Genomic DNA, 27,630 nt, shown 5'->3' with positions numbered 1-27,630 from the left:
AGGACCCACAACAGGAAACACAGGGTCTGCTCTTTTCTGGCTCCTCCCCAACACTCTTCTGGGCCTCCATCTTCAGTGGGGACAGGGAAGAGACAAGGAAGCAGTCTCTTTATTGCCTGGGGGTGGCTCTGGTTTTCCTGGGGCATTGATGCCCTTGGGCCTTCAGGTGTCCAGACACTGCCAACTTGGGGACCTACAAGACCCTTCCCATCTGGTGCTGTAAGGCCTGCAGCAGTCAGGCCTTGGAGACAGAGTTCTGGCCAGACGTCTGAAGCTAGGCTGCCTTCCTTGGTGCTCGTCTAGCACATCAAAGATGCACCCGTTCTTGCCCCAGCTGGCATTCTTGTGCTGCACCCAGAGGCTGCCTGCTCCTTGCTGCCCCAGTCTGCCGTGCCCTGTCTTCTGCAGCAGGCACAAAGGTGGACCAACCTCTGCACAAGGAGGTACCCAGCTGGGGCACAAGAAGCCTGCCTTCCCTTCTCATGGGCACTTGACAGCACATGGTCCCATTGGATGTCTTGGGCAGGGGCTGGGAGTGTCCTGCCCTCCATGGGGTGGTGTGGGGAGGTAAAAGCTGCAGCCTTTCCTTGGAGCAGCAAGTCCTCAGTTGGTGATTCGCCACCTCTGCAGCGCATTGAGTGCATGCAAAGCTTATTAAGAAATACCAATGTGCTGAGCCCACTCCAGGCCAGTTAACTCAGCATCTTTCGATGGGTCCTGGGCATATTTTGTTAAAGCTCCCAAGGTGACTGTAAAAGGCAGCCAGGGTTAGGAACCACTGCCCCTAGTCCCCACCAAATGAAGGGGGGCAGGACCTGAGAGGGGCTGGGTCTCCCTTTGGAAGGGGTGACGGGGAGACCAAGGGCCTTGTGCCCTTAGCTTTGGAGTTTTCGACACATTTGGAAAGTGACAGAAGAGTTCCTGCATCTTAGGGCAAATATTTTTCCAACCTATCTTAGCAACAGAATGCTTTTCTTCCTTTGAAATCTTGCCAGAGCCCAGGTATAATGCGTGTATTTGAGCCGAAGCAGGGGGGGGTGGGCGCGTCTGGAGCAGGCAGCAAGCAGCATCGGAACCCCCCGGAGGAGAGAGAGCATCACGCAGGCCCATTCAGCTTACTCTGAGAACCTTCTGTTGCTGTGAGATTGGAGACAGGGAGTGTGGGTTTGGAGCCAGAAACAGCAGCAGCCTAGCAAAGCAGGCCAGGTGGAGGGAGGGCCCGGGGGAGCACAGGACAAAGGAGCCAGACTCAGGCAGGGCCCGCCGCCTTCCCAATTCTGCCACCCCTGGGTCCGAACCCCCAGCAAGGTGTGCCCCTCCCGTATGCCCCTGAGCAGGGGGAAGAAAGGCGGTGGCCTCAGGACCTGCAGCCGCCACCCCCGCCAGGGCCGCAGGAGGAAGGGCAGGAGGAGAAATCCAGCGCAGATGAGAGGCCGGCCACGGAGCCCCTCTTTAAGGTCCTGGACACGCCTCTGAGCGAGGGCGAAGAGCCGACAACGCTGCCATCCCAGCGGGACCATGGGCACAGCGTGCAGATGGAGGGCTACCTGGGCCGCAAGCACGACCTGGAGGGACCCAACAAGAAGGCATCCAACAGGTACGTGGGGGCGGGGCCGCAGGGTTGGGCACCACAGGGACTTCAGCAACAGAGCCTCGGTAACACAGGGATGTTTGTGGGCAAGGGTGCCCTCGGAACCAGCCCTGGGAGCTACTTGGCATGACAGGAGAAGGCCGTCTCCAGTTGGCGGTCCTGAGTTCAACTCCTATGACCTTGAACAAGTTACTCAGCCTCCCATTTGTAAAATGCGGGTGATGGGGGTAGCCTGCCTCTTCAGCGCAGATGCCATGCTTGGTGCCAAGCATGAACTCTGTGGACCCTAGCTGTTTTCATGCCAAGGTGGGGCAACAGGTAGGTCTTGGTGCTAACAGCACATCCTTAACCAAGTCTCACTTTCTACCCAATCTGGGCCCCAGTTTCTCCAGCCGTAAAAGAGGAGCTGACCTAAATGCCTTCTGGAGGTTCTCCCCAGTAACTACATGACCCTGAGGAATCCATTCAGAGACTGTGTCCTTTCCTGACCCCAAAGCAGTCATGTCCTTGGCTGTGGTCTATCCAGGGATGCCTCTACCAGGCAGCAGTCCAGGGTCCCAGGGAAACAAGCAGCATCAAAAGGTTGAAGGCAGCCCTCTTCCCAAGGCCAACTGGCAGCATAGAGAGAGCCTGTTCTGGGGGATACAGCAAAGCTAATCCAAAACATGGGGAATTCTGTGGTGGCTCAGTGGGTTAAGGATCCAACAGCGTCACTGCTGTGGCTCAGGTTCGATCCTTGGCCCCGGAACTTCTGCATGCCATGGGCGTGGCCAAAAAAATCATTCCAAAACTGAATTTGGGAGCCCAGCCACCTCGAAGAGGTTTGCTGCTTATAGGGAGAGTCTACAGGAAAGGAGAAATTAGCATTTATCAAGCACCTACTATGTGCCAGCTGTTATGTTAGCACTAGTAAAATCGTCACAACCGCGCTGTGATGATGTTTCCACTTCCCAGATGGGGAAACAGAGAAGTCATTTGTCCAAAGCAGGACTTTGAGCCCAGCTCCTCCTTAGCCACTGCTTTCCTTGGGCTACAAGCTCGGAGAAGGTGGTGAGAGGCAGAGGAAAGTTCCCTGAGCTGGTGTCAGAAATCTGGGCTTTGTGGAACGGCTCTGCAGCCAGCTTTGTACGGGTCACAGTCTCTTGGACCTTCCAGTCCCTCCTGCCTATTGGCCTGCTAGTTCTCCACCCTCCTGCCCTCAAAAGGGAAGAAGAGGAAGCCAAGCTTAATGTTCCTTGGCGCGCATTACTGTGAAGGAGCCACATGTTCCCCTTTCTCGGGGAAGAGCTCAGATGAGGCCACACAGGAGCTCGTGAGCCTGCTGGCCTCACCAAACGTTCCAGTCGAGAAGAGCCTTGATTTGCACAAATACGTTTCTTTAAAAAGTGCTCGTACTGTATTCTGATCATATATCATCAACAAAACAAAATATCCCTACCACCAAGACAGAACCCTGCTCTGTTCTGATATGCGAATCAAATATGCTAGTGGCTGTGGAAATGCTTTGAAAAGTTGTTTACACTGTTGGTCTTAGACTCGATAATTCTACTTCTAGAATATTTCCAGGTAAGATCAGAGTTATAGACAAAAGATTAAAGCATAAGAATGTTTATCATATTGCTCTGTAAGTTGTGGATAAATTTCCCAGTATGAAAAGATCTACCAATAAAGGGATTATTTATATATGTAATAGGAGACCATCGAGCTATTCAAACTCATTTTCAAGAAATACTTGAGGATATGGGGAATACTCAAGATATAAAAGGACATAAAACTGAATGTACAGTATAATCCAATTTGGCTATATATATGTGAATAGAAAAGACTAGAAGGAAATATCTAAAATGTTAACAATGGTAGTGGAATTACATGCAGATGAGTTTTATTTCCAAATTTTTAACAGTAACGTGTTACTATTGATTAGGGCAAAATTGGTATAATTTTTTTAAAATGATAAAGCTTAGAAATTGATTAGAGGGATGCAGTATCAGAACTGTAGGTGAGAAGTTCCCACTGTGGTACAGCAGATTAAGGATCCAGCATTATCTCTGTGCCCAACAGGGTTTGATCCCCAGCCTGGCACAGTGGATTAAGGATCTGGCATTGCTGCAGCTGTGGAGTAGGTTACAATGCATCTCAGATTTGACTCCTGGCTTGGGAACATTCCATATGCCATGAGCATGGCCAAAAAAAAGAAAAGAAAAAAAGAATTGTAGCTGACCTGCCTGTCTGTACCTTTGCAGGTCCTGGAGCAACCTGTACTGTGTACTCAGGAATAGTGAGCTGACCTTCTACAAGGATGCCAAGAACCTGGCCCTGGGGGTACCCTACCATGGGGAGGAGCCCCTGGCCCTGAGACATGCCATCTGTGAGATTGCTGCCAACTATAAGAAGAAGAAGCATGTCTTTAAGCTGAGGTGAGGCCCCAGCTGTCATGGCCCCTTCCCTGGTGACTTGATTTGGCTTAAGTGGCTGGACAGGGGCCCACTGTATGTGACCAGCTCCAGGCCTAAGGTGCCCCTCAGGGATTTCTCAGGGAGGCTGGTGGTCCTGATTTTTGCCTCTCTCAGAAGATGCTGTGCTGCTTGACAGGGTTCTGGGCAGGGGCAGGGGGTGCTGCGAGAGCAGGGGGCTCCAGAGATGGCCACGCAGGAACCCCTTTGTCCTCCTAGGCTGAGCAATGGCAGCGAGTGGCTCTTCCATGGCAAGGATGAGGTAAGTGCAGGGCTGCCCAGCCCAGACCCCCGCCAACAAAGGGGCAGGTAGAAGGGACCCAAGCACTTGACCTCAAGGCTCCCTCAGGCTCCTGGAGGCACCCCCTTCTTTGCGGGGGCCCTGACCCTCCCACCCTGCAGGAGGAGATGCTGTCCTGGCTGCAGGGCGTGAGCACGGCCATCAACGAGTCCCAAAGCATCCGGGTCAAGGCACAGAGCCTGCCCCTGCCCTCCATCACCGGCCCCGACGCCAGCCTCGGCAAGAAAGACAAGGAGAAGAGATTCAGCTTCTTCCCCAAAAAGAAGTAGCCTCTTGGGCGCCCCGCGGGTGGGGCCAGTGCGACGACGGGACGTGCAGGGCCGAGCGCCTCCCTCCTTGGTCGGGTCCTCCGCAGCTGCCTGCCGCCTGCCTGCTGTGAGTCGCCGGCCGGGCCTCGGGCCCCGCTGCACTGCAACAGCTGCCTGCTCTGCGCGCCCTCCGCCGCCGCAGCCCGGAGCCCCCTGCAGACCGAGCGCGGGCTCCAGGGCCGAGGCTCCCAGCGCTGCTGCTGCCCTCTGGGCTCGGCGAGGGAAACAGTCTTCGAGGTCCACGCCCTTCCCTCCCTGCCCCTCCCTGCCCTTGGCCGAGGGGCGCCCGCACACCCCCTCCCCACCCTGCCCCCCGACCTTGAGCCACACGAGCTGGAGAAGAAGGCTGATGGGCTTCCTCAGATGCTGCCCACTCCCAGAGCAAGTCGTGCTCGGGCACCTCCCACGAGGTCACAGCCAGGTAAGGGGAAGGGGATGAGGACTCTGGAAACGCCTGACCTGCCCCATAGGAGCGTGAGGAAGGAGGCTGGGCGTGGTTGTTCTGGGCCAGGGACTGCTGGGGACTGGGGCAGCACACGATGGCCTCTTCCCCACTGGGCTTCCTCAGACCAGGGACTCTCACCTCAGGGGCCACGGCATCCCCTTCTTGCTCCTCCTCCCACCAAAAGATGGGGGCACCCTCCAGGGTCTCTGGGTCCTGAGTGCCAGGGGACTGCCACTGCCTCTAGCATTCCTTGCTGCCACCACACGCAGTGGTGGGAACAGTAAGCTCTCAAGCCGGCCCTCTTTTTAAACTCGTTAAGGGTTTAGGGCTCAGGCCAGAAGGAGGCAGGTCTCCATGCTGCCTAAGGCTCCACCTGGCCACTCTGGGACCCTCCCCACCTCCCAGTTGCCAAACCAGCAATATCCCACTCAGACCCCTTAGGGAGACAGTGCAGGTCCCCAGATACAAGGTGGACACCCCAGGGCCTGGAGTAGAGCATCCCAAAGCCAAACACCCCAACGTTTCCTACCTACAGCTGGTCCCATCTGAGGGTGCTGGCTGGATAGACAGCAAAGTTCATGACCTGTCACCCTGGGGTGGCAAAGGTGGCCCTACCTGGGTATTATGACCCTCACAACAACTCCTGGATGGCTGGGACAAAGGCTGGGGCCAGAGCCATGAAGCTGTGGCACCCTTGCTCAGCTTCTCCTGAAGGTTCTGGCCTTCAGGCTTGGGTGGGGGCCACATGGGTATTTACCCCCCATCCCACCCCACCCCATCTCAAGCACAGCCACCAGGGGCCCTGCAACCTCTGTCCCCTGGGATAGCGTTCCTCTGCTGCTAAGATCAGACTTCTGGAGGGAAGAGGTACCACAGGGACTTTCTCTGCCACTCTGAAAGCAATACAGTTCCAGCCCAGCATCTTAACTGGGGTTAGGTCCAAAAGCGGGGTTAAGTTGCAGGCAGCAGCCGTTTCCCCTGAGCAGACCACAAAGGACCCTGGGGCCTGCAACTGCTGTTCCCATCACCTTCCCCATGGGAAGGAGCCTTAGACACACTGAGATGATCCCCCAGGAGTGGGTGAGGCTCAGGTAGAAACCACAGGCATAGGCATTCAGAGTTACTAGGTCTTCCTAGGAGCCCTTAGTGCTCGAGGTCAGTACCACTATGTCAACGGAAGGTACCTTCCGCAGCCAAGACCCACAGGAGACGTTCTCTCATTGAGCTGACAAGGGGCCCCACCTCTGAAGCCAGGTCCTCATTTGGCCGCTATGCATCTAACCCCGCTGCGCCCCCAACAGGGAACTTAATCCATCCCGCTCTCACTCGCCTCTCTACAGCTGGGAAACCAAGGCAGGGGGCAGTGAGGTGACAACACTCACCTGGCCGTATAGACGGCCTCTAGCGCATCAGAGGGCATGTCCTACTCCAGGGCTGATAGCATGTTCCTTGCTGATGGTGGCAAGAGTCTCCCTCAGCTAGTTCCATGGGCCAGTCGTTCGAGAGCCTGGGGGCCACCGTCTTCCACCCACTTGTGCCAAAGTAGCACCTGTAGGGAGGAATTTCAGCCAACTCCGCCATCCCAAGAAGGAAAGGACCTCAAGGAAGAGCTAGGCTATCACCACGCCTGGGCCCCCGGACTGGGCAAGGGCAGCAGCTGCATGGGCCCCGCCAGCTACGGCCTGCACACGCCCCCCCCCTCATATCACACAGGCCCCAAGACACTCAGCCAACTGCACTGAAACTGCAGGCACCCCACTTTGGGACTCCGTGCCACGCTGGGGTGCTGGGGAGGCAGAGAGCTAAACCCCTGGTGCCCCGGCAAGGTTGGTTTGTTTCCCCTCCTCCATTTTCTACTTTTGCAGTCTTTAACAGTACCCCCCAAACTAGGTTGGCACAGCTCCAGTCCACACCAGCATACCAGGCTTCCTCCCCCGGGCGGTCAGAGGACGCTCCTTCTGGGCTTGGTCAGGCGGTCCCTTCCCTCTCGCCTTCCCCTTTGTCCCCTGGCCTCACTGACTGGTAGAGGGAGGATGGGTCAGTCCTTGGCTTCCCTCCCCCGACTAGCACCCTTACCAGGAGGCCTGGGGGAGGGGAGGGGAGGCTTCCCTGCCACCCCACTCCTCCTTTCTGCCCCTCAGAGGGCAAATAGAGTCCCCAAGGCTGGCCCTGGATCTCCCTCCTCCCTTCCATGGGAGGGGGCAGAGATCCAGAGGACCCGTGGCTCGGTCCTTGGACAAGCAAGCTCAGGGAGGATGCACGGGAGGAGGCGGCTGCAGAGACTGCAACCCTGTTGGGCACAGACCATGCAATCTGAGGCTGGGCCTTGTCCTCCACCTGCTCAAATGTGCTTCCACCGACCAGAGGACACCATTTACTAGTTTTTCTAATAAATCAATAATGCTCCATGTTTCTGTTTCTTATTCTGGACTATTTCCCTTTGCACGGGGCTAGGGAGGGCTGGTTGAGTGAGCAGGGGGTAGGGAGAGAAATGTGTCCACAGGACCACCGTGGAGACAGAGGGAAAGCCAGAGTCTCTGGCTTGTCCCTGGAATCTTATGGGAACAACTGCCTACATCCAGGTCCTATGCGTCACTTGAGACCATGAGAAATGCTCGCTTATTCATGCATTCAGCCATCCCGAGGGCCTGCTGCAGGCCTTTCCCCATGGATCTCAGTCCTCACCGAACAAAATCTACACGCTTGGGGTTCACCTCCGGAGGGGCAGTTTCAGTGGATCTGAGTGGATGAAACCCAGGCATCGCATTCTTCAAAACATTCCCTCCCCTGGTGGTTCTAATGGGCAGCCAGTGGGAACCAGTGAGCTGGTCCAAGGTTCCCAGGTATACCAGCTGGCTGTGTAAGGGTCACCTGGGAAGGCGTCCACTACTACTTCCCGGCCTGGCGTTCTTACCCTTTGAAGAGTCTGAGTCAGAGAGCTTGAGGAGCAACAGCGCATCCATATCCAGTTCATAGAGGAGGAAAAGCAAAGGCTCGGGTGACCCAGCCAAAGGCAGGGCTGGGTTGCCTTGACTCTCACTCTAGTCTGTGGTTCCTTGTCATAACCAGACTTGCCTGGTAGGAGCCAGCTCTCTCCTCGGCGACAAGTGCAAGTGGCCATAGACCATTCAGGGCAGCTGGGAGAACAGGCTTTGCTTCTACTCAGGAAGGGCCTGCACAGAGTTCCTAGCATGGCGCAGCCGTAATGAATCCGACTAGGAACTATGAGGTTGCGGATCTGACCCCTGGCCTCACTCAGTGGGTTAAGAATCCGGCGTTGCCGTGAGCTGTGGTGTAGGTCACAGACATAGCTTGGATCTGGTGTTGCTGTGGCTGTGGTGTAGGCCAGCAGTTACAGCTCCAATTGGACCCCTAGTGTGGCCCTAAAAAACAAAAAAAGGAGGGGGGGCCTTGCCTCTGATCTTCCCTTGACCTTATTAGACTCAGCAGACCCATCTTCAGGCTGGGTCTGTCCTCCTAGGCCAGAAGACCTGGAGGACAGCTCCACCACCTGGCCCCACAGCCCCACCTCTCCCAGGCCAGGACAAACAGAGGAACAAGCTGGTCTACAAGGAACAGGGGCAGAAAAGCCAGTTAGAAGTAAGGAGGTAATTCCACCCCTTTTTACACAAAGACCCGTTTGAGAGTGGGCTGAAGACTGAAGCTGCACCCCAGAAAACATATACTTGTATTCCTCACCCAATACTGCAAAGCCACCTAAGACATTTCTAGGCTCTGTGTTTAGAATCCTTGCCTCCTAGGTTATCTCCTGGGAACTAGAGAGAAGAAAAGGCACCAGACACAGAAACGATGGCCTGTTGGAAAAATATTCTCCCCCCACTCCACCCCACCCCTTTCAGTCCAACACCGGCCCTTGGGAAAAAGAGCGAAAGGCTGGCATGGTGTCCCCGACCTCACCCCAGACAGGACGCGAGGCTGAGGGTCAAGAGAAGTCCATGGGAATAGAAGTTGCAGAGGACAAGCCCCCTCCTGCACATCCTGCTGCCCCAGCTCCCCCAGCAGCACCTGCTGCCCTGAGCTTCCTGGAAGCAACCAGTCCCACCTCCCGAGACAGCGGGATCGGCTGGCACGACCCAGCCAGACCCCAGTAACGAGGCCACACACAGGTTGGTTGGTCAGCAGTGGTTATTACACCATTGGCAAATAACAAAATGTGTGTACATGAGTGACAGCCACAGGGCCAGCGAGACAACCCACAGGAGTACCTGAACGAGTCTAGGACATTCTTCCTGGGAGGGGGAAACCACACACATTCATACGCACGCGCACACACGTGGGCATCCTGACATACCACGGGATGGAAAGCAATAAATTATGGGCCTCATTCCTGCCTGGATCCTAAGAAAAGGCACAGTTAAAGATCAAAGCCTCCCCAGGCCACCTTCCTGGGTGTCCCCTGGGCGGGCCCTTGGTCTGGCAGCGGCCAGGCGACGCTGGAGGCCTGAGCAGGGCTTGCTCTTCCTGGGAAGAGATGAGCTTAAATATTGGGCTTCTTACCAGAGAAGAACTATATACAAGGGAAGCGGCCACACTGGCCTCAGAGGGAAAAGGGGCTCATCCGGGCCGGTGGCAAGTCACCAGCGCATTCACAGCAGGTGAGGACCCTCGCTGGGTATACCAGGGCCCTCTCCCGGGGGTGGCCTTTCGGAGGGCCCTGGGTGGAGCTCGGGTGAGCAAGGTAAGCCCAGGCTGTGGGCAAGGATGCCAGAGTTCCCTCCCATCTCTCGGCCTGGCTGCTCCCTCCCCAGGCCTCAGTGTCAACCTGTGGAGTTCAAGGCTTGGAACTTCTCCCTCAGGCTCCTCACTCTGCCCAGCTGGCTTGGGTCCACTGGGTCCCTGGGACTCTCGTCCTTAGACCGACATGCTGCGGACTCCTGGAACTCCTGGCCCTGCCCCACCAGGGCGGCTGGTGAGCTCAGTCCCTGCCCACCCGCTGCCTCCAGCCCTGCTGCAGGGCCGGGCAGGGGCCCCTTCTCCATGACAATCACCCGCCGGTTATCCTCCAGGATGAGGTCCGCAGTGACGTACAGGGTCTCCTCTTCGGCCAGCCGGCTTGGGGGCGACCCCCGAGGAGGCTGGGGCTCAGCAGCCTCCGGGCCTGCAGGGCTCCTCCTGGTGTTCAGGCTGCCGCAGCGGCCCACCCTGCCCGAAGGAGGCGGCTCCACCATGTTCTCCGGCAGCGAGCGGCTCCGGTTGACGGGCAGGCTGTGGGGCCGGCTGCCCTTGGTCTGGAGCACCTCATCATGGGAGGCATACTTGGAGCAGAGTTCTCGGACGTCGGGCCAGTGGAAGGTCTCGGTGTCGAAGGGGCTGAGGGGGCTTCGGGGCAAGGGCCAGGCTCCTGGAGAGGTGGTCTTCGGGCTGGAGGCCGAGGGGCTGAAGGAGAAACGCCGTGGCGACGTCTCCCTGGCAGAGCTGGGCTTGGGCGGGCTGAGCTCCTGGACCACGGGCTGCTCGTGGTTGAAGAGAGATAGCACGGGCTTCCTCTTACCTGCGAGGAGAGAGCGAGCTCCCTGATCCACTGCAAGGGAGGGAGCGGTGGACACGAGGGCTCTGAACTGGCTTCAAACCTCCTTTCCAGGCAAGCCTGGTGGTTGAGGTCTTGGGAGGGATGGGAGAGAAATCTCATTTACCATCCATGGCCCCCTGATCAAAGGGAAATGGGAAGAAGGAAGAAAAGGCGGGGGACGGGGGACCAGGAGTCAAAGGAGGAGATAAGAGCTTCTGCTTTCCTGGAAAGGAGAGGCCCAGGGCCACATTCCTTCCAAAGGTCTCTGCTCCAGAAGAAGGGCTTGGCTTGGGGTGTTAGACCAGCTCAGGGCTCACACCAGGCCCCCCTTTTGGTAGGGGTCCTTTAGGGGACACTCTCCCAGAAGCCAACTGCTAAAAGGCGCTTCCGCCCTAGTTTGCAGGAAGAGCCCCCTCCCCAACCCCCTTGTCATACCTTTGCCACCCAGTGGTGCTCCAGCCTCCTCCTGCAGCTGGGGGTTGGTGGAAGCCACCTTTTCCCACTGCAGCGGTGGCCTGGCTGTCACCGACTTGCTCTTGATTCGGAGGCTGTACTGGCGGGCCAGCTGGTAGACCTTGTTCTTGACGCGCTCACTCACATGGCTGTCCATCACATGGGAGAGCTGCAGGATGCGGGGGTGCAGCGGGGTCACCAGCTCCCCCTGGGTGCCACTGCTCAGCTCCTTGACCAGCTCTTTCAGCTCCCGGGCCAGGTGGGCCGCGCTGGGCGGCTCGGTCGGGGAGGCGCTCTCTGGCGAGATAGCAGCCGACTCCTCGGTGATGGCCCCCAGCTCGTGCTCCTCCAGGATGAAGAGGGGCTCGTGCAGGTCAAAGCCATTGGCCTGGCCTTGGCCTGGCCCCTTCCCAGGGCTTCCCTTGGGGGCCTCCATTCCCTCCCAGATCTTCACAATTTCTGAAGATGGGCGGAACTCGGCATCGGTGATAGGAGCTGGGTCCCCAGCACCAGTCTGGCCTGGTCCCGGGTGGTCAAAGAGGGCCCACGAGGCCGCCCGGGAGCCCACCTGTCTCTTATGCCTCAGCTGAGCCATTGGCTCGGGGTCCGGCCTGGGAAGGCTGTTGATTCTGGAGACTGAGTTCCTCACCAGCCCTTTGGGGATGAAGGAGAGGCTCTCCCGGCGCCGGACGCTGAAGCCGGCATCGTGGTGCTCTGCGTTTTCATAGTAGCTCTTGATTTTGTCCAGCAGCTGCCGGTCTCGGGAAGAAAGCTTCGATTCCTTCTTGCCAGAAGACCTGTCTGGCTCTGCTGGGCAGCCTGGGCTCGGGGGCTCTGTCCCATTGACAGAAGGTTCACTCTCTGAGGCCACCCCCGCACTGATGTTCGCTTCTGGGGGGAGCTGAGAGTCCAGAGAGTCTGTGGTGCTGACACACGGAGCTGGGCCCTTCTCACTGTCCTCTAGGCTGAGCACACTGCTGCTCCGGCTGGTCAGCCTCGGGGTCCCGAAGCCACTAGACTTGCCATCCTCCAGTGCCAGGCTGCTCCGCCGAGAGAAGCTGCTAACGAACCGCTCAGCAATGACGCTGGCCTGGTCCAGCACAGAGGGAGGCAGGAGGCTCTCGGGCTCATGGGTGGCCCCTATCTCCTCCTCCTCCTCACTGCTCAGGGCCTTAGGGTCCTCGGTGCTCTCAGCCACCATGAAGTCCACTATGTCACCAGGGGGGTCCAGTCCCAGCAGCAGCTGGTGGGCATCAAGCTGCATTTCCAGGACCTCTGGAGCCTCTGTGTCTGAGGCCATCTCCTCAGTGCTGGGACCTTCCATGGCAGCAAACACCTCCTGCTCTGTCCCAGACTCAGGGTCTGGCTCCACCTGGGGCAGCACAAAGACCTCATATGAGCCAAAAACCTCCCTCAAGTGACCTGCTGAGACATACAGGGACAGCACCATCTGCTCAAAGCCTAGTGAGAGGGGTCTGTGGTTTGGGACTAAAGGCTATCAGAACAAGCAGGCATCAAGAGGGGGTGGCAGGTCCTTGGGGAGAGGAATGTGATGATGTCTCTTCGTCACCCTGCAGCTGGGGTGCTGGGCCCACATTCAAGGAAAACGCCAGGAACGCAGGTGGGCTAGAGTGGAGGCACCTCTCGTGGCAGCCTGCCTGGGAGCTTCAGGGACAAGGTGGGAACATGCAACACGGGGTCACAGCCAAGGCACCAGGACACCCCTGACTGATGGTGAGGCAGCCCCCTCAAGCCCTAGAGGCTTCCCACTTGGGGGCTGTTCTGGGTTGAAGCCCAGGCCCGAACACCGTGAAAGGCCATTCCAAATCACTGATGAGCCAGGGCCACCCGTGGGGCTCAGAGTCCAGAGGACAATAGGACCATGTGCAGGAATCCTGTCAGAGGGTAAAGATGGGGACCTGGCTGCTACCAGCCTCTGTCCCTGTGCACGACTCCACAAGTGCCCAGAAGGTGGCAAGGAAGGAAGCAAAGCTAACGACTCCCCCCCACCCCTTTTTTTGGGTCTTTTTAAGGCCACACCCGTGGCATATGAAGGTTCCTAGGCTAGGGGTCAAATCGGAGCCATAGCTGCTGGCCTACACCAGAGCTCACGGCAATGCCGGGTCCTTAACCCACTGAGCAAGGCCAGGGATTGAACCTGCATCCTCAAGGATGCTAGTCAGATTCGTTTCCACTGAGCCAAGACAGGAACTCCCTGACAACTCCCTCTTGACCACCTCGAAAGTCATCTGAGTCATAAAACTGGCCAGAACAGGGCCACATCCCAGAGGGGTCTTTAGGGAGAAGACAAGACCACACTGAGGCTGAGGAACCAGACCTGATTCCAGTCACTCTAGTCTGCAATCCACAGAGCGGGACCCAGGAGCCAGGCCTGCACTCTCCAACCCAGGGGCCACCAGACACACTTGGTTCCTGAGCTTCTGACATGTGGCTAGTCCCATGCTACAAAAACTTCATACCAAAAAGTACAAAACACTTCATGAATAGCTTTTTAATAATGACTACATGTTTGAATATATGGGGTTAAATAATTATTTAAGGACGCTACTAGAAAATCTAAAATCACACAAGGCTTATATTCTATTATAGCTGGATGGTACCCCCTAAACTCTTTTCCAGTGTCACCCGGGCTTCTCAATCGCCGCCCAGGGGTTTGGCCTCATGAGTTTTTCTTTTTTCTTTCTTTTTTTCCTTTTTAGGGCTGTACGCGCAGTATATGGAGATTCCCAGGCAGGGAGCTAATTGGAGCTACAGCTGCTGGCCTACGCCACAGTCACAGCAACGCCAGATCTGAACCACGTCTGCAACCTACACCACAGCTCACAGCATTGCCGGATCCTTAACCCACTGAGAGAGGCCAGGGATCGAACCCACAACCTCATAGTTCCTAGTCGGATTCGTTTCCACTGTGCCACGACGGGAACTCCCACATGAGTTTTTCTTTATAACTCTGGGAAAGAACTCAAAGGACTCTGTTCCACGCAGGCCAGACAGTGGGGGCAGGGAGAAAAACTGTAGGCTTGTGGCTCACAGACCCAAGTCTAATCTGAGCTCTGCCCCTCAGATGCTGCCCATGTCACCTAACCTCTCTGAGTCCCTCTCTCCCTGCTAGAGCTGGTACAGGGAGCAGAAGGAAGAAAGAAAATATCAGGCAAGCAGGAGGTATTCAGTAGATACCAACACGCTTCTCCTTTGCAGGTGGGTCAGGCAGGATTGAAATGTCTGGCATGCTAGCAGCACAGGGCCTTAGGCTCTAAGCAAGAGGGCCTGGCCAAGGGGACCTAAAATCTGGTCGTTTGCATTATACTGTGTTCCTTAGCAAGAGAATGCACCTACCCAAAGGAAGGGGCACCTTTATCTAATTCACAATAAGAGGCTGTCTGTCACCAAGCTATGTGCCCACAGGCCAGATAGGCTTCCTGAGGACGTGGGAGCCTCCCTGCCCCCAGGGGCCCAACAGGAGAGCCCATGAGATCGGGGCTCAGGTTCCTCTATGCTATCCTCCTTCTGCCTGCTGACCACTCACTCACCTCTGGCAGGGAAGAGACGGACTCAAAGCTCAGGAACTTCTCAGCGGTGGTTGGAGACCGGCTGCTGGGCCTTCTGTAGCTCTTAGGGTCCTCAGACTCCCTGCGCCCCTTCCCCTGCAGCAAGCAGAGGGCAGTCGTCAGCTCCCAGGACAACCAGGGCCTGGTCCCTTCTACATCCCAGCCCTGGCAGCACCTCTTGAGCCCCAAGGGGGATTGGGCTGCACTGAGATCCAGCCTTGGACCTGAGCCATTCCAGAGTCAGCCTGAACTGCCAGGTCTGGGGGACTCAGAGATCCCTGTCAGGCATGTGGCCTGGCTGTGGGTTGGCCTCGCCCCCCTCCCCCACCCCCACCCCATTAATCATGCTCATTGAGCAGCATGCTGGTTAGCACCCAGGACTGGAACAGCACATGCCAGGGGCTCACCAGGGCGTGACAGCGAGCGAGGGGTTATGCTGATGGCAGGAATGAAGGAACAAGGACGGAGGGGTGAGAAGGGCTGGGGAAGGGACTCTCGGATGGGCATGCACGTGCCAAGGAGCATGCAAGGAGGAGGGGAGATCAAAGAGACACCTCACCATAGCGCCCCGGGAGAAAAGTAAAGCGTTGGCCCGATAGTGCCAGCAGTGGAGGGCGGCCAGTAGGGAGCTGGCAAAGTCGGCTACCTGCTCCGCCACTGCCAGGCTCTCCTCCTCCTCCTCCTCCTCCTCCTCCGAGCCTGGGGGCTCTGGCCTGGCCCCCTTCTCGCTGCCTTCATGCCCTGCCAGGTCCTCCAGAGAGACCTGAAAGGCCTGTTCCTCCTCCTCCTCCTCCACCACCTCCTCCTCCTCCTCCTCCTCCTGTTCCTCCCGGGCAGCCCCTTCAGCCTCCGACGGCAGGCCCCCAGCACGGGGGGGCTGTCCAAAGTCCAGGAGAGTGCCAACACTGCCCGCGTGCTGTTTGGAGCACAAGGCCCCTTCGTGACAGGCCTCTGGGCAACCCCCCTCCTCCTGCAGCAGCCGGGGCTGGGGAGGCTTCACTGACAAAGCCACGTCTAGCTAGACCCCAGCCCCTGTTTCCACTGGGCTCCAGTGAGGAGCAGCGGGGGCGGGGCTCAAGGTGGGAAGCTGAAACTGGGATCTGGTGAGGAATCGGGACCCAGGGAGAGCTGCCCGCCCCAGAGAGAGGGCAAAATGAGAGGATCCGGGCCGGACGAGCACCACCAAGAGGCCACCCCAGGAAAAGGGTCCAGAAGGGCCCTGGGCACTGGTCACGGCTTATTCATCTCCGCGACCCTCATGACAGAGCCTGGCACATAGTAGGTGCGTGATGGGTGCCTGCTGAATGAATGAAGATGGTGGGGACTAACCCGAGCAGTGCCCCAGCCTGTCCAGCCAGTGCTCTCTTCCCCTGGCCTTACCTTCATTCCTGCTGCTCTGGCTGCTCCACCACCGTCGGGTCCCAGCACACGGGTGGGGGCGAGGGGGAGAGGGAGGGGAGATCAGTAAGCAGGAGAAAAAAAAAACCCTTTCTAGAGGCCTGAGGCTCAGAGTCCCCTGGGGAAGGCTCATCGGGGGCTCCTGCTCCCAGAACCCTCACCTGGTCTCCTGGGCTTTCAAAAGGAATGATCGACAGACAGGAGCCGGGGGTGCAAAATAGCACGGTCCCCTGCTCCTGCTATTACCCCAGGACAGGGAGGCAGGGTGCGAGGTGTTGGGGGAGAGCCCAGACAGCAAGGGATGAGGCCCACTTCCAGGGAGGACCAGAGGCAGAATCCCCTCTGAACTGTTCTCGACACCCCTACCCTGCTGGTCGCCTGCCCCCGGCCTAGAGCTCACCTTAAAGGGGACAGGGAACGGCTGTCCACCCCTCCCCTCCCACCCTCACCTTTCTCGCTGAGTTGTCTGAGCAGGTGCCTGGATGGCTCTGAGGAGGAAAGTGAATGGGCAGAGTCAGCGCAGGCCTGAAACAGCCCTGCCTGACCCGAGGTCCCATGCTCGCAGCGCACTGGCCCATCACCAGCTCAAAGTCCACTCCAGCCAGGCAGCCCCCACCTCCCCCACCACGGCCCGAAGGCCTGAGCAAGGCTGCCCTCATGCCTGAGCCACTGCCATCCAACCCAAAGGAATTCCACTGTTCCGACGGCCCCCAGAAGCGGCACTGCCCATCATCCCCGCACGAGTGCACCTGCCCAGGGCCCTAGGTTCTGGAGCCAAAGCCCCGTGCCGTCCCCTTCACAATAACTAGCCTCTTGGGGGGGGGGGTCCCGGCTCCACTTCAAGCCCCACCCTCCCCGCACCGAGCACATCAGCGCCTTGGCTACACCCAATGCCAAGCCCCTTCACAGCACCCCGGCTGGAAAGCAGAGGTCGCACCCGACTTTCTACGGCCCTTAAGGCCTGGCATCACGAAGCCTCGCCGCCCGCTGGGGAGTGTTGCCCGGCTGAACAGAGGCTGACCAGGCTCTGAGGACAGAATACAAAACACATCCATTAGGCTGATGGTATGTATCAGCACCTCGTACCCCAGCCTTGCTGGGGGGACAGACCGGGGGCAGAGACACAAAGACAAGAGGATTGTCTCAAGAAGTAACCTCTCTACAGAGCCTTGCCCTTCCTCAGCCCATACTGTCCTTGACCACGGGGTGCTGTACACTTGGAGCCAGAAGGAAAGTCTAAGGAGTCTTGGCTGTTCCTGGACAGGAGAGCATATTGAAGAACTTGCTTTCTACTGACATGCACAGTGTTTCCTTTGTCTATATCATTGTAATCACTGTAAAAAGACATCCAATTGTTTTTGTTGTTGTTGGGTTTTTTGCCTTTCTTTTCTTTTTTAAGGGGCCACACCCACAGCATATGGAAGTTCTCAGGCTAGGGGTTTAATCAGAGCTGCAGCTATTGGCCTACATCCCACGGCCACATCAACAAGGGATCCGAGCCAGGTCTGCCATCTACACCACAGCTCACGTCAACGCCGAACCCCTGACCCACGGAATGAGGCCGGGATTGAAGCCACATCCTCATGGATACTAGCTGGGCTCTTAACCTGCAGAGCCATAACAGGAACTCCCATCCAATTGTCTTCAAAGTGAGAAATACAAAAATGTTTGGGAGTTCCAGTTCGTGGCACAGTGGTTAACGAATCTGACTAGGAACCATGAGGTTGCGAGTTCGATCCCTGCCCTTGCTCAGTGGATTAATGATCCGGCGTTGCTGGATTCGACCCCTAGCCTGGGAACCTCCATATGCCGTGGGAGCGGTCCAAGAAACGGCAAAAAGACAAAACAAAAAAATACAAAAATGTTCGACCCTTTCATTTTAAAAGCTCGTAATCAAGAATATTTAATAAGTGACATGTGATGACAACGGCACATTCCAGCTGCCTGGCAGTAGGAAGCTGAAAAGGCCCTGAGGCAGTGAGAGTAGTCAGTAGGCTGAGACCAAGCACTCAAGCACTTGCACTGGCCTGACTTCTCCCTCTCAGTGACTTGCTGGCCTGATTTTACACACACTTCTCTTACATTCAATAGATTCATTTCTAACAGAAGAGGGAAGAAGGAAGGGCTACTACAGAAAAGCACCCTAAGACTGATGAGAAGGAACGCTCTGCAGTGTAAACATGGACAAACACCTCAAGGCCGGCTGTCTCTACGGCAACCTGCAGCCCCACCTCCTCCAGGGACCCCAGAGAATGGAGCCCATTCACTCGCCACAGAGATGCTGCTGCGCCAACTGCAGAAAAGAAAAGTTGAACTGCGTGGCCTCCTCTAATGTAAAAGGATCGTGCATGTGGGGCATGTTTTAGAAAGACGTCCGGCTCATGAGAGTTCACACTAAAACACGGAAACATACTAAACTCAACCCTTTTAGTTTTTACAGGCTAAAATCTGAAACGGCTCATTTCCTCAGTGCCTTGCTTGCTGCAGTTTGGATGCTGATGTTATGACAGGTGGTATTACTATTACCACCCGTATCACTTACTGAAAACCTCCACGTGCCAGAAGCTTCCAATTCAAAACTACAGCAAGTTAAGAGGGAAAGTTAGAGGGACAGGAGATTTATAGGAGAAGAAAGGAGAAGGAACAAAGAGGGCGAGATGCTTAGGAAGTAATACCCACCCACCCCCGTCCCGAATGGGGGCTTTTAACACATGGCGCTATAGAACTTTGCAACCATGGCCAAGTGTGCCTAGGGTTCGAGATCCATTGGGAGTAACATAAACAAAACAAAAGCACAAACGCTTTCCAGAGATAACTCAGCTCCATCCTCCAGAAGACCAAAGCCCATATGTCAATCCACACAGCAGTTCAGGGAACCCATGGGTCATGCCAACCAAACCCAACACACTGGGGATCCCAGCCAGGACACAGCTCCCATCACTCCTGAATCTTTTTCTCTAGGGCTCTCTGAGATGATTCTCACCCTGACTCCCACCTCGTGTGTGTTTGACAGGTGCCTGGCCGAGGCTAAATCTGTCCCTGGGCCTTGGACTGAAGGAGAAGGTAAAAACCAATGTAGAAAACACATACGCTAATCATCATGAGGCCCAAATAAAAGCAAGGTTTTTTCCTTCTCAGGAGACGATTCATTCCAGTGCCTTCAAGCAACAAGCCCAGTCAAGGAAGAAAAGCCAGGGGGGGAAAAAAAAAAAGGAGAACTTTTCTGAGACCCAAAGTAAATATTTCCTGTCTGGATCTGGTGCCACTTGAAGTCTAACTCATTTTTCCCCACGTCCTGCCGCCTCTGCTCTGTTCCAGAACTGGGCTGGGGACCATCCATGATGTCTGAGCATTACTCTGGCTGACTCCCAGTATTTCCAGTGGGCAAGGAGGGAGGTTTTGATTGCAGGGAAACTAAGAAAGGGTGCCCAGAACGAGCATTGCCAGGGTCTTGGAAAAGGCAGGCTGTCCAGCCACGGTGGGCAGGAAGGGCCAGGGGTGCCTGGTGGAAGGTAGGCTGCTCCAGACACGCCCATCTGCCCTCCCTCGTGCCCTTGCCTGGGATTTCTGGAGAGGTGAGAGCCAGCCCCAGATGCTGCTGCAGAGGGTTCCCCACCTGGGTCAAGGGTCCTGAAAAGAAGCCTCTCTGCCCACAGAGCCCCTGCCTTACCAGACTGCCGGCGCCCCTGGTGCATATGGCCGGACACCTCATCCTGGGAGGCCTTCTTCAGGCGCTCTGGACTGTGGCGGTACCGATTGGGATCTGTACCCAAGAGAGACAATCAGACCTTTGGGATACCACTGGCCTTGGCGTGGACTCTGCCCGTGCCCGGCCACACCTCTGCTGCCCAGCCCAGCTCTAGGGGCCAGAACCTCCAGGGCTCCATCCTCTTTCATCTGAGAGCACCAGGCACAGAGAGTCCCACCCATAAGCAGCAATGAGCCCCTAGTCTTGCAGTGGACCCTGGGCCTTGATAAAAGGAGCCTCCCCATCCTCCTTGCTCCCCAGAATATAAGCATCAGGCAAAGCTTCCCCGGGATCCAGCCTGACTTAAGAGATGTGCCCCATTAGGGGCAAAGCAAGCAGAAAGGGTACACTTACAATAGGAATCCATTTCCAAGATGGCTTCTTTGGCCTGGAAGGGAAAGAGACCCACCTCATCACTACCTTGCTGCATGTTCTTTCTCCCCCGGCCCACAGACTCCCTCTGACTGCACCAGGACACCCGACACTGCTGCAGTGAGGTCTGTGGCATCCACTGAACCGGTCCCCACTAGGCAGTGGAGCCAATGTCCAGAGGGTGAGGCCCCAGTGTAGCTGCACAGCTGGCTCTGAGAGCTGGCCCCTCTCTGCACCCCCTTGGGAGCCCCGGGAGCTCACCTTCTGGGGGATGGTGGTGTGGTGGTTCTCCAGGATGAGCCTCTTGATGTGGTGAGTCCAGCTCCGCTTCTCCTCCACTGTCTTGGCCTGGAAGGACCCAAGGGAGAGGGAGCCGGGGGTCAGCATGCCTGAAGCCATTCAGTGTGGCTGGCTTCCGAACCCAGAGGGGCAGAGGTGGAAAGGGGGCCTGTGCTGGGGGCCATGGGAGGTGACCTGGTCCCCTCAGCCCCAGCCTGAGAGGTGCCCACAATGACCTCTGCCCTCCAGAGAGAGACCCTGGGGCCCGCGGAGGTGAGTGGAGGGGCAGGTTCTATCCCGGCCCGCGCCCCTCCGTGCGCCCCTCACCTGGATGTTGTACTGCTGCTTGCTGTGCTTGTAGTGGGTGACGGTGAAGCACAGAGACTCTCTGGTGCTTTCGATCAGCATCAGGGAGGAGCACTGGGGCAGAGGGAGAGGGCGGTCAAGCATGGCGGAGGGGGAGCTGACCGGGACCCCAGCCCCTCAAAACCATCCAGGGAGGGAGGGAAAGTAATCTCAGAACAGGGAGGGGGGGAGCTGTGGCCACATCAACCCGGGGCCCAGTGAAGACGGCATGGAGTGAGGGGCCCGCCCGCTGGGAAGGGGGCAGAAGAGATGGTGTGGCCTGGTTACCGGGATGTGACCCTTGTAGACAAAGTGGTCACCCCTCTTCTTGGTGACGAGCAGGGCTTTGTCAAAGAGGAAGAAGGTCTTCTCGCTGCGCACACGGTGCACGCGGAACGTGCCCTCCAGGACAAGCTCCCCGTAAGTGGTCAGGTCTGGCCCCTTCCAGTTGATGAGTAGAGACTGAATCTCCTACAGCAGAGAAGCCCCAACCCCTGGGAGTCAGGCTGCTTGTAACTCTGCTGAGGTCCACACAGGGCCCCAGGAGCCACCACCGGCCTGTCCCCCAAGAGCTCCCCCGCAAAGAAGCCCATCCTCATGGACACGATCCCTCAGCTCACCCCAGCAGGGTGGCCGCATCCCCCCTGCAAGCCTTGCCCCACCCCTGCCCCACCCCTGTGCCTGTCGCTCCAGATTCCAGCCCCAGAGCACCTGGAGCCGGACGGCATGCTCGTGCCTCCTCTTCATGTCGTTGATGTACCAGGCCACGCAGGTCATGGTGTCAATGGCATCCTCCACCACCTCAAAGCCATCCTCCTCCTCGTCAAAATGTTTGGCGATTTCCTGTGCGGGAGATGGGGGCTTAGGCAGGCCAGATGCAAGGGCCCCGTCTCTCCCCCAGCCTTCCAAGTACTCGGGAGGACCCTTGGGTTACCTGGAGGAGCAGGTGGTACTTGAGGATGCGCTGGACAGGCTTCAGGAGGTAGGAGCCCAAGGGCAGCGAGTGCTGCAGCAGCTCCTGCCGGTCCCGAAAGAACTTGGCCTGCTGCTTGTCCTGCATGCACTCCGTCAGGGCGGCCACGGAGCTGGGAGTGGGGTACAGGGTGTCACCAGAAGGCCTGGATGGAGCGTGGGGTGCTCTGGACTCACCAAATGGCTCTGCCTCCCCTCTCCACCCTAATTACTCACTTGGGGTAGTTGTTGCAATACTGGGTATAGATATCAAACTCTTGGCTCTAAAGAAAGACCAAAACAGTGATTTCAAAGAGAGTCCCATTTGACGGCAAAACCTGAGTGTACCAAAAATGTGCACCTGTCCCTCTTTCCCGGAGCATCTGGAGACCCACTTCTGTATCCACCTGTCATGGATATGCTATCCACCCAGCAGGCCCTGGCTCCACTTCCCATCTAAGGCAGGGCACATGGCACGTCCCCTGGAGAGGAGTCCCCAGCAAGGCGCAATGGCAGGCAAGGACCCAGCCCTTCTTACCCTTTCCACAAAGCAGCTGGCCACAGCCACGGGGTCGCTATTGCAGCTGTCCAGGTCTCGGAGTAGCTGGCTGGGTGAGGGGAGAGTGGTCATCAGACCCTGGACTGCTCGCAGCCTCCACAGCCACCAGCACACCCCTGCCCCAACCTCTTGGCGCCCAGACACAGGCCAGCCCTGCGGTCAGCAAGTCCTGCCCAGGGCAGCAACCACAGAGAGTATCCAGCAGCACCCCAAAGATGGGGGCTAAAAAGGGCCACGTGTTCTGCAAGCAGGAGAGGGAGAAGGGACCCCAGTACCCACCTGGGGGAGGGGTCACAGCTCCTCTGCAGGCAGAAGGAGTCAAACACATAAAAGCAGATATTAAAGGGGGAAAGAGAAAGGAGGAGCTCACTAAGGGACCAAGTTTAGAAGGATGTGGGAATGGGGGGGAAGCCAGAAGTGCTTGCTAATACATGGGGGGGGGCACTAAAGGAAGCCCTAGAAATGGTGCTCCCCCTAACTCTTCCTCCTGTGCTCCTCTTGCCCACCCCCCACCTTACCCTCCAACCTAAGTCTCACTTCCACCTGCCCTCCCAGACTTCAGCTTGCCCCACAGAAGTCCTGCCCATCTTAAGGGGCCTGCAGTAAGGTCCTATCAACACTGTCCCTCAAGCTCTGCTCCTCCCAACCAGTGTCCTTTCCCTGGAGAGTCTGGGGGCTCTGGCAGCACACTCATCATGTGTGATCTATTTTTTTTTTTTTTTTGTATTTTTAGGGCTGCCCCCTCGGTATATGGGGGTTCCCAGGCTAGGGGTCGAATCAGAGCTGTCGCTGCCAGCCTACACCACAGCAATGCCAGATCTGAACCACATCTGCAACCTACACCACAGCTCATGGCAACGCCAGATCCTTAACCCAGTGAGCGAGGCCAGGGATCGAACCCGCAACCTCATGGTTCCGAGTCGGATTCGTTTCCACTGCGCCACAACAGGAACTCCATGTGTGATCTTCGTGGAGCCCCTTGGCCCTGAAGCAGCCCCTCGCCATGCCTTGCTCAGCCTGCCTCATCACGTCTTGCCTGGCTTGTGTGACCCTAAGGGGTTTAATCACCTCCAGGGAACCCAACTTCCACAGAATCAATGGGAAGGTGGAGAAGAAAAGAAGGGATCTACACATCAGGGAGCCAGATGAGAGGGACAAAAGTGCCTCAAAGGGACAGAGGGAAGAGCATCACGGGCAAGGGTTCAGCAGTCCCCTGAGGGGCACCGGCCCAGGCTAGATCCAACAGGTACATGGTCCCCAGTGATCGCCCCTGCAGGGAGCTACCGATACCGCTGTACAGGGATTGACCACCTTCCCCCACCCTCAGAGATCAGGCCCATGTGTCACTGCCTATAAGACCAGGGACATCCAGGGCTCCTCCCTGGGCCCTCAGACGGCCTCACAGGTGGCAGATGATGTGTGTCAGCCCCACTCCATACCTGTTTAGCGCGTAGATGCTCTCTATATTCCCAAAGAGGGCGCTGACTTGCTCTGGGTTCAGCAGCCCAGGCGTGTCAATGATCTTTAAGAGGTAGTCCTATGTGGAGAGACGCATCAGAGCCCAGCCCCCCAGGCACAATCCCGCGCCACCCCCTACACACACTCATCTTCCTTTTTGTACTGCATTGTACAGCTATGACAAAATCTCACAGACATCACCTACTGTACTGGGTTGACAATTTCCCCCTCAAAATTAATATGGACTTGGAACCTCAGAATGTGACCTTATTTAGGAATAAGAACTTGGAGTTCCCTTGCAGTACAGTGGGTTAAAGGGCTGGCCTGTCACTGCAGCTCAGGTTGCTGCTGTGGCATGGGGTTTGATCTCTGGCCTGGGAACTTCCGCATGCAACCAGCAAGGCCAAAAATATTAAAAAATAAAAATAGAAATAGGGTCTTTGCAGATGTAACTAGTTAAGAATCTCAAGATGAGGGCGTTCCCATTGTGGCTCAGTGGTTAGCGAATCTGACTAGGAACCATGAGGTTGCAGGTTCAGTCCCTGGCCTCGCTCAGTGGGTTAAGGATCCGGCGTTGCCGTGAGCTGTGGTGTAGGTTGCAGAGGCGGCTCGGATCCCGTGTTGCTGTGGCTCTGGCATAGGCCGGTGGCTACAGCTCCAATTAGACCCCTAGCCCGGGAACCTCCATATGCCGCGGGTGCGGCCCTAGACAAAAAAAAATAAAAAAGAATCTCAAGATGATATCATACTGGATTTATCCAGTGACTGGTATCCTTTTAAGAGGACACAGGGAGACCCAGAAAAGATGGAGGCAAAGACAGGTGATCCATCTACAGGCCAAGGAACACCAAGGATTGCCAGCAACCACAGAAGCTAGGAGAGCACCCTGGAATGTGCTCTCCCTCAGAGCTTCCAGAGGGAAACTTGATTTTTGACTTCTGGCCTCCTAAACCAGGACAGGATAAGCTTCTGCATCTTTGGTAGTTAGGCAGGTCTAAGAAATGAATACACCTTCCTGCAAAGCAGGCAGAGAGCTTCCTCAGTGGCGACCACAGTCCCCTCCTCCTGCCGGCTTCTGGATGTGAAACACTCAAGTGGCCCTGCAAGGTCCTGCATCGTCAATTACACATAAGGACCCTGAGGTCGAGGGAGTTAGGCAGGTGCTCAAGACCCCAACAGGCAGGAAACAAGAGGGCAGGGAGTTGGGCGGGTGCTGGCGGAGGGGCATCCAGAGCCAGTTTCTTCACTGTGGTTCAGTTTCCACTAGGCACCATGGTCCCCCGCTCCCAGCCAAGGATGCCTACTTCCCACCATCTACAGGAAGTTCTGCTCCTTCAAGCCACTGATCGGACCCCAAGTCTAAAGGCAGGGTGAGCAGCCAGCGGCTTCCTAGGGCAGGAGCTCTGGGGTCTCCCCACTCCACCATGGGAAGCTGATCCTGGAGACAAACCTATCAGGGAGAACTTTCCTACCACGGATAAAAGGTTATGCAGCGGATAAAAGGTTATGCAGAAGAGCTGGGCCACCTGAAGCCAGAGGCCAGCCCCAGGCAAAGAGGAGACACTCGTCCCCTCGGTCATCTGCTCCCAATGTCAGCCCCGAAGCCCCGCGGAGGGGAGCCTCACCTCCACGATGCTGCGCAGGTCCTGCACATATGTGCGCTCAGTTTCCACGATTTCCCGCACCACTCGGCCCAGGTAGCTCAGCTTGTGCGCAGGCGCCACCGAGGCCCGGCTGTTGAATGGGGACAGGGAGCCCCTCATGTTCCGCCAGCTGCTGGAGTTGTTGTTGCTGTTGGGGTGACGGCGGGCGCGCGGGGAGCCCGCCCCGTTCTCGGCCGATGTTTCGGAGCCACTGGGCTCCTCCATGGCCCCGTGGCTGTCACGGGAGGAGCCCGATGAGGAGGTGGTGGAGGTCAGGCTCACGGGCCGCTCCTGGCTGCCATCCTGGCGGAGGGAAGTGGAGACGGGCATCCTGGCATCGCTGCCTGGCGGGGACGCTCCCGGGAGGTTCTGGGCGGGACAGACAAAGGGTCAAACCTAGGGAAAACTGAAAGTAAAAGGGTGGTGGCCAGAGGCTAGGGGAGAAGGGAATGGGGAGTTAATTGTTTAATAGGTACAGTTTCAGTTTTGCAAGATAATGAAAGTTCTGTGGATGGATGGTGATAGTGGATGCAGGACAATGTGAATGTACTTCATGCCAGTGCACACTTAAAAATGTTTAAAGCGTGGGATTCCCGCTGTGGTGCTAGGGGAACCGTGGCATCTTGGGAGCAGCTGGGACACAGGTTCGATCCCCAGCCGGGCACAGTGGGTTAAGGATCCGGCATTGCCTTCAGCTCAGATCTGATCCCTGGCCCTGGGAACTCCATATGTCCCGGGGGAACAGCCCCCCCCAAAAAAGTGCTGTATATTTTAAAAAAAAAAGTTAAAATTAAATTTTATGTATTATTTTACCACAATTTTTAAGAGCAACAACTCTGAATCTCAAGTCCCTTCTTTCAGACTATAGGAGCATCTACAGAGATGCCTAAGTTACATTCCTGCCTGCCTCCAACAGCTTTCCCAGGATGGAGGAATGGTGGGCCACACCTGGGGACAATAAAAGGCTCAGAAACCCAAGGCCCAGAAAAGCAAAGAGAGCATCTCTGCCTGAGCAGCAGTCAGGAGTGCCTTCTAATGGAATCCGAAGCCCAGCCCCTCCGCTCCTCCCAGAGTCTCAGTTGAAACCATCCACCCCAGAGTTGTGCTCCCAAGGATCCAGCAACCTGCTGGGTGTACATCTCGGAGCATGGGGCCTGCACAGAGCAACAGCTCCATCTACCATCAAAACGGTGGATGGATAATGGTGGTCATCAAAAAAGTACTTTCCGAGTGCCCACTTGTCAAGGATCTGGATCTTAACAATCTACATTCCAGAGAATGAGAGTCTGCCCAGGATTGCAAAATCACTTGGGCACCAGTGGCTTCACCATGGACCTGAAACCTTTTGGATATTAATGAGGAAGGAAGAGCAAATGGTATGAAGGCAGAGCCCACATTACCCCCACCCCCAGCACCTGGAGCAGGTCCCTGACTCACCCCGGCTCTCCGGACACAGGAAATTCCCCAGGGCTGAGCCACAGATGAGTCTCCTTACTAAGCTCCCCTGTGCACAGTTAAGCCAGGGCACCAGAGCAAGCAGGAAGCTGCTCCCAGGTGAGGCAAACACAGCCTCACCATCCTCAGGTGGACTTTATTCCCTTGAGCAGATGGTGCGGCTCACAGGTTGGCCAGCTTGGAGCCACAAGTCAGGGGTGAGGGGATGCGGGCTTCAGAAACATCAAGAAAATTCCACCCCCACCACAGAGCGCCAGGGCTCACCAACACCACTTTCCAAAACATTCGTCTGATGGCTATTTCCATCCGTCTCAGCCCCACGGACCCAAAGCCTTCCAACCTCAGTGCTCAGGCTCAGAAGCTACTGGACCACAGAACTGTAAGGAGAAGGATCTAGAATGTGCCATCATTCTGATAGCCTTGAATTTCCCTCTGGTGTTCTGTGCCCCTGCCTGTGCCAGCACCCCTGGGCTCTGGCTTTTGCAAATCTTCTCTCTGCCTAACCATTACTTCCTCCACACTTACCCCAGGCCATATGCCACCCCCCCACCACCACCGTGTCATCTATACCAACCCTCAGGTCTCAGTTAGAAGCCACCCCCACAGACACATCCCCAGAAACTCAAACCTGGAGGGGGGGTGGCTTTTATGTACTTTTACAGCATAAGGGCAGGGTTACCCCTATGGTAGCACTCACTGTGTGAGACCCCCCCCACCCCCCGCCTTAGGCTGTAAGTGACTTAAGGGCAGGAGCCTTAAAGGTGATCTGGCA

At 56.7% G+C, this 27,630-nt stretch overlaps 2 protein-coding genes across 12 annotated transcripts in view; one reads left to right on the top strand and one right to left on the bottom strand.

The window, feature by feature from the left end:
* The window catches only part of SPTB (spectrin beta, erythrocytic), a 141,755-nt gene extending 134,249 nt beyond the window's left edge, over nt 1–7,506 (top strand). For all 4 annotated transcript variants that reach the window (XM_013978290.2, XM_013978291.2, XM_021099376.1 and 1 more), the window contains 4 exons: nt 1,338–1,597; nt 3,835–4,008; nt 4,264–4,306; nt 4,447–7,506. In XM_013978290.2, coding sequence (XP_013833744.2) covers nt 1,338–1,597; nt 3,835–4,008; nt 4,264–4,306; nt 4,447–4,614 — 645 coding nt within the window. In that variant the 3' untranslated portion in view covers nt 4,615–7,506. The remainder of the gene's footprint in view (nt 1–1,337; nt 1,598–3,834; nt 4,009–4,263; nt 4,307–4,446) is intronic.
* The window catches only part of PLEKHG3 (pleckstrin homology and RhoGEF domain containing G3), a 46,521-nt gene continuing 28,117 nt past the window's right edge, over nt 9,227–27,630 (bottom strand). For 2 of the 8 annotated variants that reach the window (XM_021099381.1, XM_021099379.1), the window contains exons 2-17: nt 25,386–25,772; nt 23,742–23,839; nt 22,282–22,351; nt 21,981–22,027; nt 21,727–21,877; nt 21,504–21,635; nt 21,081–21,263; nt 20,775–20,867; nt 20,430–20,516; nt 20,151–20,184; nt 19,719–19,811; nt 16,498–16,536; nt 16,031–16,050; nt 14,633–14,746; nt 11,064–12,453; nt 9,227–10,610 (exon numbers count right to left, since the gene is read on the bottom strand). In XM_021099381.1, the coding sequence (XP_020955040.1) occupies nt 9,877–10,610; nt 11,064–12,453; nt 14,633–14,746; nt 16,031–16,050; nt 16,498–16,536; nt 19,719–19,811; nt 20,151–20,184; nt 20,430–20,516; nt 20,775–20,867; nt 21,081–21,263; nt 21,504–21,635; nt 21,727–21,877; nt 21,981–22,027; nt 22,282–22,351; nt 23,742–23,839; nt 25,386–25,733 (3,633 nt within the window). In that variant the 5' untranslated portion in view covers nt 25,734–25,772 and the 3' untranslated portion in view covers nt 9,227–9,876. Of the gene's footprint in view, nt 10,611–11,063; nt 12,454–14,632; nt 14,747–15,209; nt 15,567–16,030; nt 16,051–16,497; nt 16,537–16,985; nt 17,076–19,718; nt 19,812–20,150; nt 20,185–20,429; nt 20,517–20,774; nt 20,868–21,080; nt 21,264–21,503; nt 21,636–21,726; nt 21,878–21,980; nt 22,028–22,281; nt 22,352–23,741; nt 23,840–25,385; nt 25,810–27,630 lie in introns of those variants that run through there. The other 6 variants (XM_005666312.3, XM_005666313.3, XM_021099377.1 and 3 more) reach the window with 6 other exon arrangements.

Source organism: Sus scrofa, chromosome 7, assembly GCF_000003025.6.
Source record: "Sus scrofa isolate TJ Tabasco breed Duroc chromosome 7, Sscrofa11.1, whole genome shotgun sequence".
Classification (NCBI taxonomy): domain Eukaryota; kingdom Metazoa; phylum Chordata; class Mammalia; order Artiodactyla; family Suidae; genus Sus; species Sus scrofa.
The sequence above is the reverse complement of the archived record's forward strand: the minus strand, read 5'-3'. Positions and strand labels throughout refer to the sequence as shown.